Here is a 13,912-nt window from a genome sequence, read left to right as displayed (position 1 = left end):
CTGGTTGGGATATTCCATGTTCAAAGTAAACATGTACAATTCCTTGGTTATTCTTCGCATGAAAACACATCTCCAAAAACACATCTCCAACAACTCAGAATCATGTGACAGAGCTCTTAACCCAGTCTTTAGAGGTCTTCCAGGAGCCAGCCACCAACATTCCACAATGTTATCATATCCTAATACTTTGTAGTAGTCCCTGATTGAAAACACATTCATTGTGTCTTCATCTAATCCAACCAACTCATCAGTGTTGTCTCTAACATATGCTACATTACCATCCTCCTTGGTAACAAACCTACCTCCATGGTAAAATACTATGGTTATATGATCATCCATCTGTAAAGAAATTTCAAATAAATTCAGACAATTTTTATGCATACGACATTCATAGGAAACCATCCCAAAAGCACCACTGACAAATCTTTCCATTACAACATTAATCCTAGACCCACAAACAACCAATATGTCACTCATCAACAAAACTAACTTTGTAACAAATTAAAAAAAAAATATCATCAAACCCTAAGTCCTACATTGCATGTGCACATTAACCACAACAGTTTATTAACAAAATATAGGAAAAACCAGCAACCAAAGTTAAAGAAGTAAAAGATAGCGCATTGGTAGCAATGAGTTTTGTAACTAACCTCTGGATAAACTTGTGCTTGTGGTTTCTTCACTCTTGCCAAAACCCCCAAGTTTGCATAGATTTTTAGAATGACTCGAAGGAACTCTTTTGGATTTCACAGCAACGCATCAGGAAAAACGAAGAAGAAGAAGAAGAAGATTGGCAACTTATGATCGTCGTACTGAGAAGAGGGAGAGTTTGAACCACCAAAACAAGTGAAACAACGTAGTTTCAATAGGGTTTGGGCGCGAAGCCATACGCCGTCGTTTTAGTATAGTCCACCGTATCATAAAACTGTGCCAGATCAGCTTTTCGGTGACGGAGATGATCGCAGGGGCAAGTCGGAGCTACAATTCAAAATTTGGGGGTTCTAATTGATGCTAATGAAATTGTAAAGGTCATTTTGAGTGTCGAGCCAAATTTCAGGGGACAAATTGAGATTTAACTCCATTATGCGTCTATCTCAAATGTTCAGTATCCGATTTCAGCTCTTACACATATTTTGAGTACACCTAAAATGTAACTCAGCGTTATCCTATCATAGTACGGGATCAGCATTTAAAATATGGCCATTTTAGAGTTAAATATCTCACCGTTTATTATTTTCGAGATTACTATATTTATTTAGTTAAATAAAAAAATCTAAAGTTTGTGATACATTAAAATTAAACTCAGACAAATCTATTGAAAAAGAGAAAAAAAAAGGTTTAAAATAACAAAGCGGGAAATGAAAATTCAAACGAGAAGAACAGAGAGGCGTTGTCCATCGACGCCCTCTACGATGAGCTATCCGCCAAGTCCCTCTCCCCTTCCTCCCTCGTCCCCCCTCTCTCCGCCGCCATGGACTCCTCCCCAAACCCAAACCACTCCCTCCTGGCCTCCAACGCCTTCCTCTCCCTCCTCCTCTCTCCTAACGCCCCCGTCTTCACCCTCTTCACCCCTCTCTCCTTCCTCTCCCTCCTCCGCTCCCTCCGCCGCTCCCTCAAAGCCTCCCCAGCCTTCACCCAGCCCAATTCTTCCAAAAATCGCAAGCGCCGCCGTGCCGGTAAGGCTTCCAGGAAAAACCCGTCCCAAGACGATGCTGGCATGGATGAAGAGGAAGAGAATCAAGAAAATGGAGGAAGCAGTTCAGTGGATGTTAAGGCTTTACTCGTCGTGCTGGAGAAGCTGGCTTCGGTTATGGATCTGATTCACTTGGATCGGTTCCCGGAGAGTCTTAGGTCTCTGGTTCAGTCGATTAGCGAGATTCCTGTGACGGCAGTGGAACTTTGCGAGAACGGAGGGCAGTATGGTAAATTGTTGACACTCTGTTCCCGTGTTCTCAGGAAGGTTCTGAAACCTGAGCATGGAGAATCTTCGAGCAGCGCTTCTGAGGTGCTTAGGTCCCTTTCTCTGCTTGTTTTCATGCACAAATCGCAAGCAAGAACCTTCGCACTTGATTTTGTTAAGACGGAGATGATGAAAGTGGCGAAGGAGAGCGTGTGATGGAGTTTGAAGATCAAGTTTCGTTTGTGAAGTACGTGGTTTCAATGTGTCGGGGGAAATCAAACCTCAGGCTCTTAGCAGTTGATCTTGTTCATAGCCTTGTAATGTCATTGAAGGATCCGTTGGGTTTGGATTCAGAAGAGGATGGTGGTGATGATCCCTGGGGGATATGGTGCTTGGAGGCATTGGTGAAACGATGTTCGGATGTTATTGCTGCAATTCGGGGGAGGGCTTTGGCAAACTTAGCTCAGCTGGTGAAGCTCTTATCAAGGAGTGATAGGAGTAGTGTGGTGCTGAAGAGGTTTATGGGGTTTGGTGATGGCAATGACGGTGTTGAAATGAATAATATGCTTAGGCAAAGGTGTATGGATGACAAGGCAGCTGTTAGGAGGGCTGCACTTCATCTTGTTACTAACTTGACTGCGCTTCTTGGTGGCACAATAGATGAGGTGGTACTCAAGACAATGGGGTTGGCTTGTTCTGATCCCCTTATTAGCATGAGGAAAGCAGCAACTACAGCTCTTTCTGAGGTACTTTTTTATGCTTGTTGTAATATGTTTGACCAATTAAAAAGGTACATACTTTCAATGTCTTGAATTTTAAAAGGTAAACTATATTTATCATTTTTGGTAGTTAGGAGGATTCAAAGTGGATCTTCTCATGTAACATATTGTATCTTATTTTATTTTATTTTATTTTTTGTCCTTTCTTATTTCTTATTGATTGGTTATATAACATATTTAAGTCTTGTCCCATGTTTGACTGTTTGAGAGAATCAGGCAAAGCTTGTTGAGAGAGTGAAAGGAAAAAAATTGATAACAGTGGATGAGAAAAGAAACGATGTTTTCTTTTGCATATTGCCCTTCTGTCAGGAAGCTTTTATATGATGCTTTCATGGCTAATTAGTTGTGTCTGTTGGCTAAGTAGATACATACAAGTCACAATCACAATGGCATATGTGGAGGCCGTAGGAATGTCGTTCCATTGTGAAATATTTGTTACACAAGATTAAGAATCAATGTTACTCACGGTTTTTTGCATGAAGTTCCTAATGATAAATGATGCCCTATTGTGTTAGCATAGTGTGCTTAAATGTCAAATTGTTAGATGTATACTATAGGTATGCATATTTGTATAGCTTGCCCGAGTTCATCCGATTCATCCTACGATGAGTTGGAGAGTTTAGTGTGTAAAAGAAGAGAACATTTAAGCCTGAAAATCTGAGATGAAGTATACATTGACTGTATGTAGGCATTTAGAACATTCGCAGCAGAAACAGTAATCATTGAATGGCTACATTCAGTTCCACGTCTAATTACTGACAATGAAACTAGCATCCAAGAAGAATGTGAGAATATGTTTCAAGAACTTGTTCTGGACCGGATATGTAAAGCTGCATCTGCAACTTCATCACATAGTGAAACCATGTCAGCCAGAAAAAATAAAGAGAAAAGTTTCAACAAAGTGTTGGAGATGCTCTTTCCTAAAGGAGTTCTGTATCTTCTGAGGGAGATTTGCAATGGTGAGGTGAGCCCTTGGGTGAAAAAGATTTGCACAAACCTGGGCAAAAAGAAACGGTTGAATCACAAAATTGTTATTGCACTTCAGAATATAATCAGGACATCTGAGTCTATCTGGCTGAGCCATTCCTTGCCAATAGAAAAATGGACAGCACCACCTGGTGCTTGGTTTCTTTTATCTGAGGTGTCTGCATTCCTTCCAAAAGCAGTGGACTGGGAGTTTCTTCATCATCATTGGCAGCTTCTTGACAAACATGAAGTTGAAGGTGAGTTTAGAAGCCCGTTTAAACAAGTAGAGGCATTTGAAAACGAAGAAAGCATAGAATGTGATGCTGTTGCCTGGGCTAGTGATCGAGTTTTCCTCTTACAAACAATCTCTAATGTATCTGTGGAGCTCCCTCCTGAACCTGCGGCTAATTTAGCTCATAACTTGCTCAAAAGAGTTGAAGAATTCAATATGCATTCAACAGAGGTAATCATTTTTTATTTTTTTAACAAAATAAAGTTCATTATTGACTTAACATGAATAATTTTTTTCCCTCTCTCCTTGAATGGCCATATGAATGGTATGAATGTGTGATACTATACATTTAGTGATGAACATAATGTAATATACTTGTCCAAATGGAATTAGAAGTTCACTGTTCACTTTCTTGGTATGTTTTTTCCTCGATTAATATCTTCTGCACCATGTTTTGCAATTTTTTGACATATTAAATATTGTTGATTACATCTGTCTCTGATCCTGATTTCTGATGATCTTTACTGAGTGTTGCCTTAAAATTAACACCTCTATCTGGTGTTTTAAGCTATGTATATGCCACCCTCTAAGTTTTACATAACTTTTCATGAAACAAAAAAGTTAATTGATAAACAGGATAAATAATCAAATCTGCACAGAAATCAACATGGACAAGTTAAATTGGGTACGATAGCTGTCAAACAGAATGATAAGCGGACAAAAACATTGATACATTCACCTCTAAGTTCTAAAATGTAACATATTGAGTTGATGCTTTTGCTTGATAGGTTGATGCTCATGTGAAGGCTCTTAAAACGTTGTGCAAGCGAAAAGCTTCGAATGTCACGGAGGCAGACACATTAGTCTTGAAATGGGTACATCAAGTACTTTCCAGAGCTTCTAAAATAATAGAGAAGTTCATTTCAGGGAATTCAAAGCAAAATGCAGAAAATAACTTTTTCACTCCACCTAGAAGTTGCTCTAGAAAAAGAAGGTCAATAGCAACATCCAAATCATTGACGAAAGCAACTACAGCGATTTATACAATTGGATCTGCAGTAATTGTTTGCCCTACTGCTGATACGAGCACCATAGTTCCAATATTACATACTATCATCACTTCGGGGAGTTCTGGTCCCAAGATAAATAATCTACCGGGTCCTGCAACTTTTCTACCACAAGAAGCTCCTTCTTTCTATATTCAAGGGTGGTTAACCATGGGCAAGCTTTGCCTTGCTGATGAGAAGCTTGCAAAGAATTATATTCCACTGTTTATACAGGTTGGTCCTATGATTTTGTTTATGACTTAGTTCTGCAATATGTTGACTTGCTTCCTGATTGAAATGTAATACTTGCACAGGAGCTTGAAAAGAGTGAATCTGCAGCTCTTCGCAATAACATTGTGGTGATGATGGCAGATTTTTGTGTTCGGTACACTGCTCTCGTTGACAGGTAAGCTTGCAAATAGATACTGCATTAAGTGAATTTAAATTTTAGTTTAAAATGTATAATAGTGTGGATGAAATTATCTGGCATTCTTATGCAAATAAATAAAACAATGGCACATTGTAAACAGATGAGTAATTTCTATTTTGTGCCAGGGATAAGCCATTATGCCATAGTCCAGCATTCACTTAATGCAGAATGCATAAATTGAACAATGTCACTCTTTGTATTCTAACATCTTTTTCGTGGAAGTTATCAGTTATATAACAAAGATCACCAGGTGTCTCTTGGATCCCTGTGAACTTGTGAGAAGGCAAACCTTTCTATTGCTCTCCAGATTATTGCAGGTATTGTTTGTTTCCTTGTTTCTGTGATTTGTCTCTATTTCCCACCATATATGAGTTATTTTGGTTAACTGGTTATAATCATACAAAAGAAGAGAAAAATTGAATAGAAAAGAATGCTAAAATATATTTTCCTTTTACTAGAGAGACTATGTGAAGTGGAGAGGAGTGCTATTTCTTCGGTTCCTTTTATCACTTGTTGATGAATCAGAAAAGATTAGGCGGTTAGCAGAATTTCTCTTTGGAAATATTTTGAAAGGTTTGAGGCTTATGGTTATACTTGCAGTTATGTAAATTAATTTGTATCTTCTTTGTTAAACTGACTATTGTGTTTCTATCATCAGTAAAGAGTCCTCTTCTAGCATACAATAGTTTTGTTGAGGCTGTTTTTGTTCTGAATGACTGCCATGCCCATCATGGACATCGCGAGTCCCAAGTATCACGAAGGGAAAGCCAAAGTTTTTCCATTAGGTAAAGAGATCCTTAATTAGCAATTTTTATGAGTTATAGCCACTAGTATTTAGTTGAAGCGTTGTTTCATGCCGAGTCTCTGGGGTTCTTTTCAGGGGTAATGATGAACAGTCAAGGTCTAAAAGAATGCACATTTATGTTTGTTTACTGAAACAAATGGCTCCTGAGCATCTTCTAGCAACTTTTGCCAAGTTATGTGCAGAAATTCTGGCTGCTGCTTCGGATGGTATGCTCAACATAGAAGATGCAACTGGACAGTCTGTTCTACAGGTATTATTCTGCACTAGGTTACAGGCAATGCTAATCAAGTTATATACTTGTATCAGTATATGTATGCTATTGGCAATGGAAGAACAATGCAAGTGATTCTTTTCAGTATAACAATCCTGTTTTCTTTTTCCATCATTTTTACTGTTTTGTGAATTTGTCTAGTTTCCTATTCAATTTTGTTCAAAATTCTAACAATAGTTGTGTTCAGGATGCCTTTCGAATTCTTTGCTGCAAGGAGATTCGGATTCCATCGTCTCGCGCTTCATCATCCGAGTCAGCAGATATAGAGGAAGAAGGGGGAGAAAGTGGAGCTGCAGCTAGAGGAAAGGCTATAACTCAGGCGGTGAAGAAGGGTCTTATCCAAAACACAGTCCCAATCTTCATAGAGTTGAAACGATTATTGGAAAGCAAGAACAGTCCCCTCGTAGGGTCTCTCATGGAGTGCCTCCGAATCCTTCTCAAGGACTACAAGAATGAGATTGATGACATATTGGTTGCTGATAAGCAGCTGCAGAAAGAGCTTGTTTATGACATGCATAAATATGAGGCAGCAAGAGCCAAAGCAACAGTTGCTGAGGCAGCAGCGTCAACCAGGCCGAATACAGGTGCAAATCAATCACCTGAGGGTGCTGAGAATCCGGCCAAGGCGCAAGGACAAGACGGCAAGTTTCCAAGTGGTTCAAAAGTTGCTTCAGCAATGGCAGATGCAGCGGCTGCGGCTACAGCACGTTCTGTGCTGAGGGAAATTAATAGAGGTACAGGGACACCACCGTTAAGTTCTTTGAATGTTCCTAAAGTCAGGTCTTGTACTGGTGTAATCAATGCTAGTCACAATAAGCAGCGGATGGATGATCTACAATCTCTGAAGAAAAGACACTGTTTTGATTCTGACGATGAAAGCTAACATCACATCACAAGACAAGGTATTTTACTAGAATCCTAGATCTGCTTGCTATAGTTAGGTGGATTGAAGCCTGATGAACAAATCTTTTAAGGTATTCTGTTGCACGTTGTTCCTTTCAAGTTATGTAAATATATAAGGGCATGTGACAACGGATTTGTTCATTGGTAATTTGCTATCTTTCACTTGTGTAGCCTATTAGTAAGCTCTTGAAGAAACCTCCTTGAATTTAGAAGTGTGTTCAAGGACTGGAAAAAAAAATCCAAAATGTTAGGCACATGCCAAAAATTAATCATTAAATCAATCATTTTTTTTATATAATAAATATATTACTTTTATATTTATCTATTTTTATATTTAATTTAAATTTAAATGGTGAATAATTACTCTAAATTAAAACTTCACTAAAATGTCTCAATTCTTAACATGGGAAATAAATAATGAATGTTTTACAATACAGAAATTCAAAATAAACCAAGGCAATACATGTAAACATAGAAGCACATCGTACTACCCTAACTAATTGAAAAAGTACATTTTAATTTACAATTCTGTCTAGATTCACTAACTAGTCCTTCGAATTCATAAGGTTTATCATTTTAGGTTTATCATTTTTAGGGCTGGTAATGGGTATGATAGAGTAGAGTTTAAATTTTATTCTAATTCTATCTGTGGGTTAAAAATTTTCTTAAAACTCTACCCTACTTTACCCGTGGGTTGAGAATCTCTCAACTCTAATCCTACCCGACCCTATCTGCAGAAACAAAAAAAAAAAAAAATCAAATAAATAAAATTTAACTATTTCAAATTTTATATATATTAATAAAATAAAAAATAAAAAACAAAGTTCAAATTAAAATTAAAAACAATAAAATCTTAAAGAAATTTAACATAAGAAGAAGATTGTGAGTACAAGACTCACTATTATAATTTTTACATATATATTATATAATATATTAAGAATGCGGGTAGGGTAGAGTAAGGTATACCCTAAACCCGTACTCTACTCTACCTGTATGCAAATTTGTACCCTATCCTACCCTACCCGCAGTAGATAGGATAGACAACCCTACCCGAACGGGTTGATCCGGGTTGGGTACCCGCAGGTAGGGAATATATTGTCAACCCTAATCATTTTAGTTCTTTAAATTTAAATTTATTATACTGATTTTAAAATTTAATTTTGGACACTATTAATTTTTAAATTTTTTTAATATTAAGTCAACAAATAAAGTACTGTACTAACTTTGACTTACCACCCTATGAAAATGGATCCTCTTCAGTGAAAAAAATACGAGAATAAAGTGTGATCTTTTACCTTTAATTCTTTAAGTGGGACAAAAATTAAATAGAAAAGAAAAAGTAATGAATGGTTAGATTATATACTAGACAGTATCTAGTTTTTTTTCAACTGGAGAGGGTCCAATTCCCCCTAAATACAAGGTTAAATAGTATTGTTTTGTTTTAGCGTGCAAATTATTTTACCTCTTTTCATTATCTAAAAACGATATCATTTTTACTTTATTTAAGCGTTAAAACGAAATAATATCATTTAATTCTGTGTCTAGTACAATAAATTAGAATTAATTTTGCATTCTGTTTGTTGACTCAATGTGAAAAAAAATTTAAAAACTAATATGATGCTTGAAATTGGATTAGAAATATAAAAATATTTATTTTTCAATAATTTTTAATAAAATAATTTTGTTTAGAATTTTTAAAATGTGTTTTTAGGATATGTGTTTTTGAGAAAATGACAATTCTATCCCTAACTTTTAGTTTGCACATATTTATGTTCTTAAAAATTCAAAAATATATTTAAGTGCCCGACTTCTTTAAAATCTAGACATATCAGTTTTTAAGTTTAATTTGTCGCATTTTAAAAATTCTCCCACATGTGCATTCGTAATGACCAGGTCAATACAATTAGAATCACGCTTGATTTATCTGTTAGGTCTGACGGACCCAAGTGAACATGAAAGATTGATATTTCGGTTGGAGAGACAGAGACAGAAAGACTGAGACTGAAAGACAAAGACTAAAAGACAGTATTCTATTTGGTGCAAAGTGAGAGACAGAAATTGAAACAAGAATGAAACTCTATTTAATTTGTACAAAGGACAAAATTGAAATTAATTAATTAAAATGAGGATATTTTAGGTATAAAATGTTATTAAAATTTCGGTCTCTATTTCTAAAAATTTTAGTTATGTCCCTACTTTTTGGAGGTACTGAAATACTGAAATTTTAGGGATAGAGACAGAAATTTTAGTACCCGTCTCTGAACCAATAAACATGATACTAAATTTTAGTCATCTCAATATCTCAAAACAAATGCTACCTTAAAAACTTAAATATATTTTTAAACTCTAAAAACTTAAATATCTGCAGATAAAAAAATCAAAAAGTTATTTACCCTCTTCATCTAACTTTATAACAAAATTATTTTAAACATTTTAATTACTCTTACTGAAATAGTAAACTATTAATGCAACAGAAGAGTATCCTCATATCTTGACAATTCTTCTTGTGTTGTTGCTGTAGCTGTCTTACACTCTTACTTCTCAGGTAAACTAAATTCTCTTTTTCTCTCCTAATAATCCATTTACCAAACCCTAATTTCAATCATTTTCCTCAATTCCCTCTATTCATACTTCATAAGTTCAACTTTTTTTTCTTTTTACTACTCTGATTAGGTTTCTGAATTTTGAAATTTCGAGTTAGTGCGTTAGCTTAATCAGGTACCGAGCGAACTCGGCGCTGATTCAGTCGTCGCCGCCTCCGCCATGGACGGCAACAAGGATGAGGCGCTGCGCTGCCTTCGAATAGCTGAGGAAGCGATCGCAGCCGGCAACAAATCCCGCGCCCTCAAATTCATCGGAATCGCTCAGCGGCTCAACCATAACCTCCCCGTCGATGATTTGCTGAACATGTGCGAGTGCCTCGATTCTCAGTCCTCTGCGTCTTCTTCTTCTTCAGAACATAAAGGTAACGAAAATCGCGTTAAGAGCAAACCGAACGGTATATCGAAAACTGATGACGAGGGTTTGAACGAGGAGAGGAATTACACGGAGGAGAATGTGAAGTTGATTAGGGAAATTAAATTGAAGAGTGATTACTATGCGATCTTGGGAGTTGAGAAGAGTTGTTCGGTTGAAGAGATTAGAAAGGCTTATAGGAAACTTTCCTTGAAGGTTCATCCGGATAAGAACAAGGCACCAGGTTCCGAAGAGGCCTTTAAGAAGGTCTCAAAAGCATTTAAATGCTTGAGTGATGATAGTTCTAGAAGGCAGTATGATCAGACTGGATTGGTGGATGAATTCGAGTACAATCAGCAGTACAGCGTTCCGCGCCGGAGGAGGAGAACGGCAGCAAGCCGGGATTTCTTCGAGGATGATTTCGATCCGGACGAGATATTCAGGGCATTTTTTGGACAATCTGATGTGTTTGGGAGGCAACATGTTTACAGAACAAGGGCAACCACCCATGATCATCATTATCAAAGACATGGTTTTCAGGGTGTTGCAGGTGGAACGGGGCTTAATATTATGCTCCTTGTTCAGTTGTTGCCGTTCTTGATCATTTTGCTGCTTGCTTACCTGCCATTCTCTGAACCTGAGTATTCTCTGTACAAGAATTACTCATACCAGTTTCCCAAGACCATAGAGAATTATGGGATTCAATATTTCGTAAAGTCTCAAGCTTTTGATCGTAACTATCCACAGGGGAGTGCTGCTCGCACTACCATTGAGGACAATGTTATAAAAGATTATAAGAATATGCTTCGGCGTTATTGTCAGATTGAGATTCAGAGGCGGAGTTGGAATAGGAATCTGCCTACTCCTCACTGTGAAAAGTTGCAAAACTTTGGAGTAGTAGCCTGATGAAGGTAACTCTAGTTTAAATGTAAAATTTGCCCAACATTTTTTGTTGTTAGAGTTGGTAGAGGTTTTTAATGGATTGAATAGCATTTCCTTATATTTTTGCCATTTTTTGATACTTTTCTTGTACTTAAATAAGAGACTGCAGTCTCCAAATATATTTCATATTTACTTATGTTCATTTCATATTGTATTATTCTTTTATGTCTAATTCGGATGTCCAGAAATTTGTTTCCAATGATCAACGTTATGCTTCTGTAGTTTGCTTGCTGTTATAATAGTAGGAATTCTTGGGAATTGTTTGTGAGTTGAGTTTTGGAGGGACAAAGAGGGGAAGAGAAAGCATGTAGTATAATCCAACACTCTCCCTTTTCCTCCATATTCTTAACTCACAAACACCTTACACCTTCTTAGGTATTTTATGAGCCTTCTGATGTCTGAAACTATGTCAATATTTTGCTTGTCATCTAAGCCATGGAGTCAATCCCACTTAGTTGAACAAGTCTTTGTTGTTGACTTGTTTTAGTTCTACTACTCTCACAGTTGATGTTGAATAAAACCATAATATTCCTTATTGATTTGTAGCTAGAGCAAACAGTCACTCTCAAACACCCTTTGCTTCAATATGGTGTCAAAGTAGTATCATCCTTTGGTACCTGGTCATGTTACTATACTGGTATCAAGTTCCCATCTTGTTTCCTTGCCCCATGTTGTCACAGCATTAGTGACTGTTATCCAGCGTGATTTTTCTTCTTCCTGTGGGTTCCTCTTTGGCTCCTAACCAATTGATATGACATTCCCTCATTCGACTCCGGTATTCACCAGCATAGAAGTCTGAAGGGAAAAAAATGAAAAATCTCTGTTGTGAACCACCCATTGGTGGCCTTACAGACTAGCACATGGAGGTTTAAGCTTATAATACTTCTTTTTTGACTTGTTGATTGTTGGCACATAAAGCAAAGCTTTCCAAACGTTATTTACTAGATAACTCATAGTTGTTAGTGGCCTATACCAAAACTGCTATAGTAGTATAGTGGATAGTGGGACAACCTTATCAGAGATTTATTCCAACATAGTAGAATGGCTTATGGTTTCTACGGAAGTGGGATAATTCCACCTCAACACCCAGCTCATTGTTGCATCTCTTCCTTCTCTTGTAATCACTGATACCAAACATATGGTAAAAAGCAAATTCTTATCCCTTTCAGCAGAGTTTTATGGTCCAAACCCACCACCTTATGTTCCAAGGTCAAACAGTTGCTATCCCTTCCCTGCTCCCACTTTTTCTATATTTGCAGTGGCCGGTGGAGCCCTTTTGTCTTTTAAGGACTCTAAATAGGAGTTATACGACAGTTCAAATATTGTCTCCTTTTTACAGTGTACTCATAGGCCCGTGTGTAAGTTACTACATGTATAATTGTTTACTTGTCTTTAGGAAGCCTGGTAGCAGTTTCTGAGCTTCTGTGCGCATTTATTGTTCAGGATATCTATTGGAGCACTGCTTGTTAATTGTAACAGCTCTGTGCTACTTGATTTGTTGCCAGTTAAGTGTCATGTTCATCGTGCTCCGAGAAATCTCTGGCAAATATGCTCGAAAATGTGCTCTTGCCGCTGCTGGGACTGACTTGGATGGGATTATCTATTATGTTAGACATGGTTAACAATTGTGCTGAACATGACAGCAAAAAAGTACACAAGTCATCAGTATCATTAATGAGGCCCTCGAAAATAAGTCCAAGATTTGAGCTGGGTAAAAAATAGAGTACTAGTATGCAACAACCTACATAAAGTAGATTGGAAGCATGCGTTGATACTTGATAAATTATCGTTATGTGCTACTGCTCCTTCATTCAATTGAGTGAATATTCGATAAGGTGGTAATATCAAATTGAATTTGTGAATTCTCCTTTCCTATCATTAGGAAGTATGGCTTTCTGTGATTGGTAATGAACTTCTATTATCTTGTGGGACCATAATTCCACTTTACTCATATGCTGACAAATTGGTACTTGGCTCTTGCTAGTCAGCGTGTCAGTTTTGAATTCCTTTACAATCTATCGAACTTCTATTTGGATGTGAAAATGTGGAATTACATTGCTTCCTTTGAATGAATGGACAACTGAAAAGATTTCTTTATTTCTTTCTCGGGAGACTGAAGCATCTCACATGGTGATTGGTGTTTTGTTGTGAACAGGCCTAGTCAAGTAGTCATGAGTAACGGGTTGACTGGTATTCACTTAGTTTTTCACTTTTTTGAACACTTCTCTGCCAAAAAGAAGGGCGAAAATGGTCTCTTTTTATTTAAATAAATATTCAAAATTCATTAATTCTCAAAATGCTCACGGTTGAAAAGTAGGGCAGAAATACACAATGCCAACCCAAGGGAGCCGCCCGCGAAGTGGAAATCACCTTCAAAACTCTGCCTAGGCACCCACAAAATGGAGGCTGACGTGTCAGAGCAGGAGCTAGCGACTGCGAGCTGGAGCCGGGCATGTCCAATCCTCGTCAAGGCGCATGCAAAATGGAGCAAACCAGGGGCGGCACCAGCGAATTGGAGCACCTCCATGGGGGCATCCGCGAAAGGGGCCAACCCAATGGCGGCGACTGCGAATTGGCCTTGTCAACGGTGCCACCCATGAAATGGGGCTCAGCAATCGAGGATGCGATTCCCATTGCATCGCAGTCCCCTTACAAGGTCGCTGAAGGAGGCAAGGGTTGGAGG

The 13,912-nt window shown here is 37.7% G+C and overlaps 2 protein-coding genes across 7 annotated transcripts; both read left to right on the top strand.

The window, feature by feature from the left end:
• LOC107636180 (condensin-2 complex subunit D3) lies at positions 1,393-7,624 on the top strand. Its single transcript, XM_021120911.1, is given in 10 exon segments — positions 1,393-2,105; positions 2,108-2,646; positions 3,368-4,108; positions 4,666-5,157; positions 5,238-5,329; positions 5,583-5,670; positions 5,812-5,926; positions 6,012-6,138; positions 6,234-6,408; positions 6,617-7,624. Coding segments are annotated over 10 exon segments (3,699 nt in total). The 5' UTR covers positions 1,393-1,471; the 3' UTR covers positions 7,313-7,624.
• On the top strand, positions 9,768-13,399 carry LOC107639046 (chaperone protein dnaJ 49). 6 transcript variants are annotated; one of them, XM_016342460.2, is made up of 2 exons: positions 9,768-9,877; positions 10,034-11,398. In XM_016342460.2, the coding sequence occupies exon 2, from the start codon at positions 10,096-10,098 to the stop codon at positions 11,191-11,193; it is 1,098 nt and encodes a 365-aa protein (XP_016197946.1). In that variant the 5' UTR covers positions 9,768-9,877; positions 10,034-10,095; the 3' UTR covers positions 11,194-11,398. The 6 variants fall into 6 exon arrangements, with proteins under 6 accessions (XP_016197946.1, XP_020976565.1, XP_020976569.1 ...); XM_021120906.1 differs by having other exon boundaries at positions 9,859-9,877; positions 10,006-11,398; XM_021120910.1 differs by lacking the exon at positions 9,768-9,877 and adding an exon at positions 13,385-13,399 and having other exon boundaries at positions 9,884-11,198.

This window comes from Arachis ipaensis, chromosome B04, assembly GCF_000816755.2.
Source record: "Arachis ipaensis cultivar K30076 chromosome B04, Araip1.1, whole genome shotgun sequence".
Taxonomy (NCBI): Eukaryota; Viridiplantae; Streptophyta; class Magnoliopsida; order Fabales; family Fabaceae; genus Arachis; species Arachis ipaensis.
This window is presented reverse-complemented; position numbering and strand designations above follow the sequence as displayed.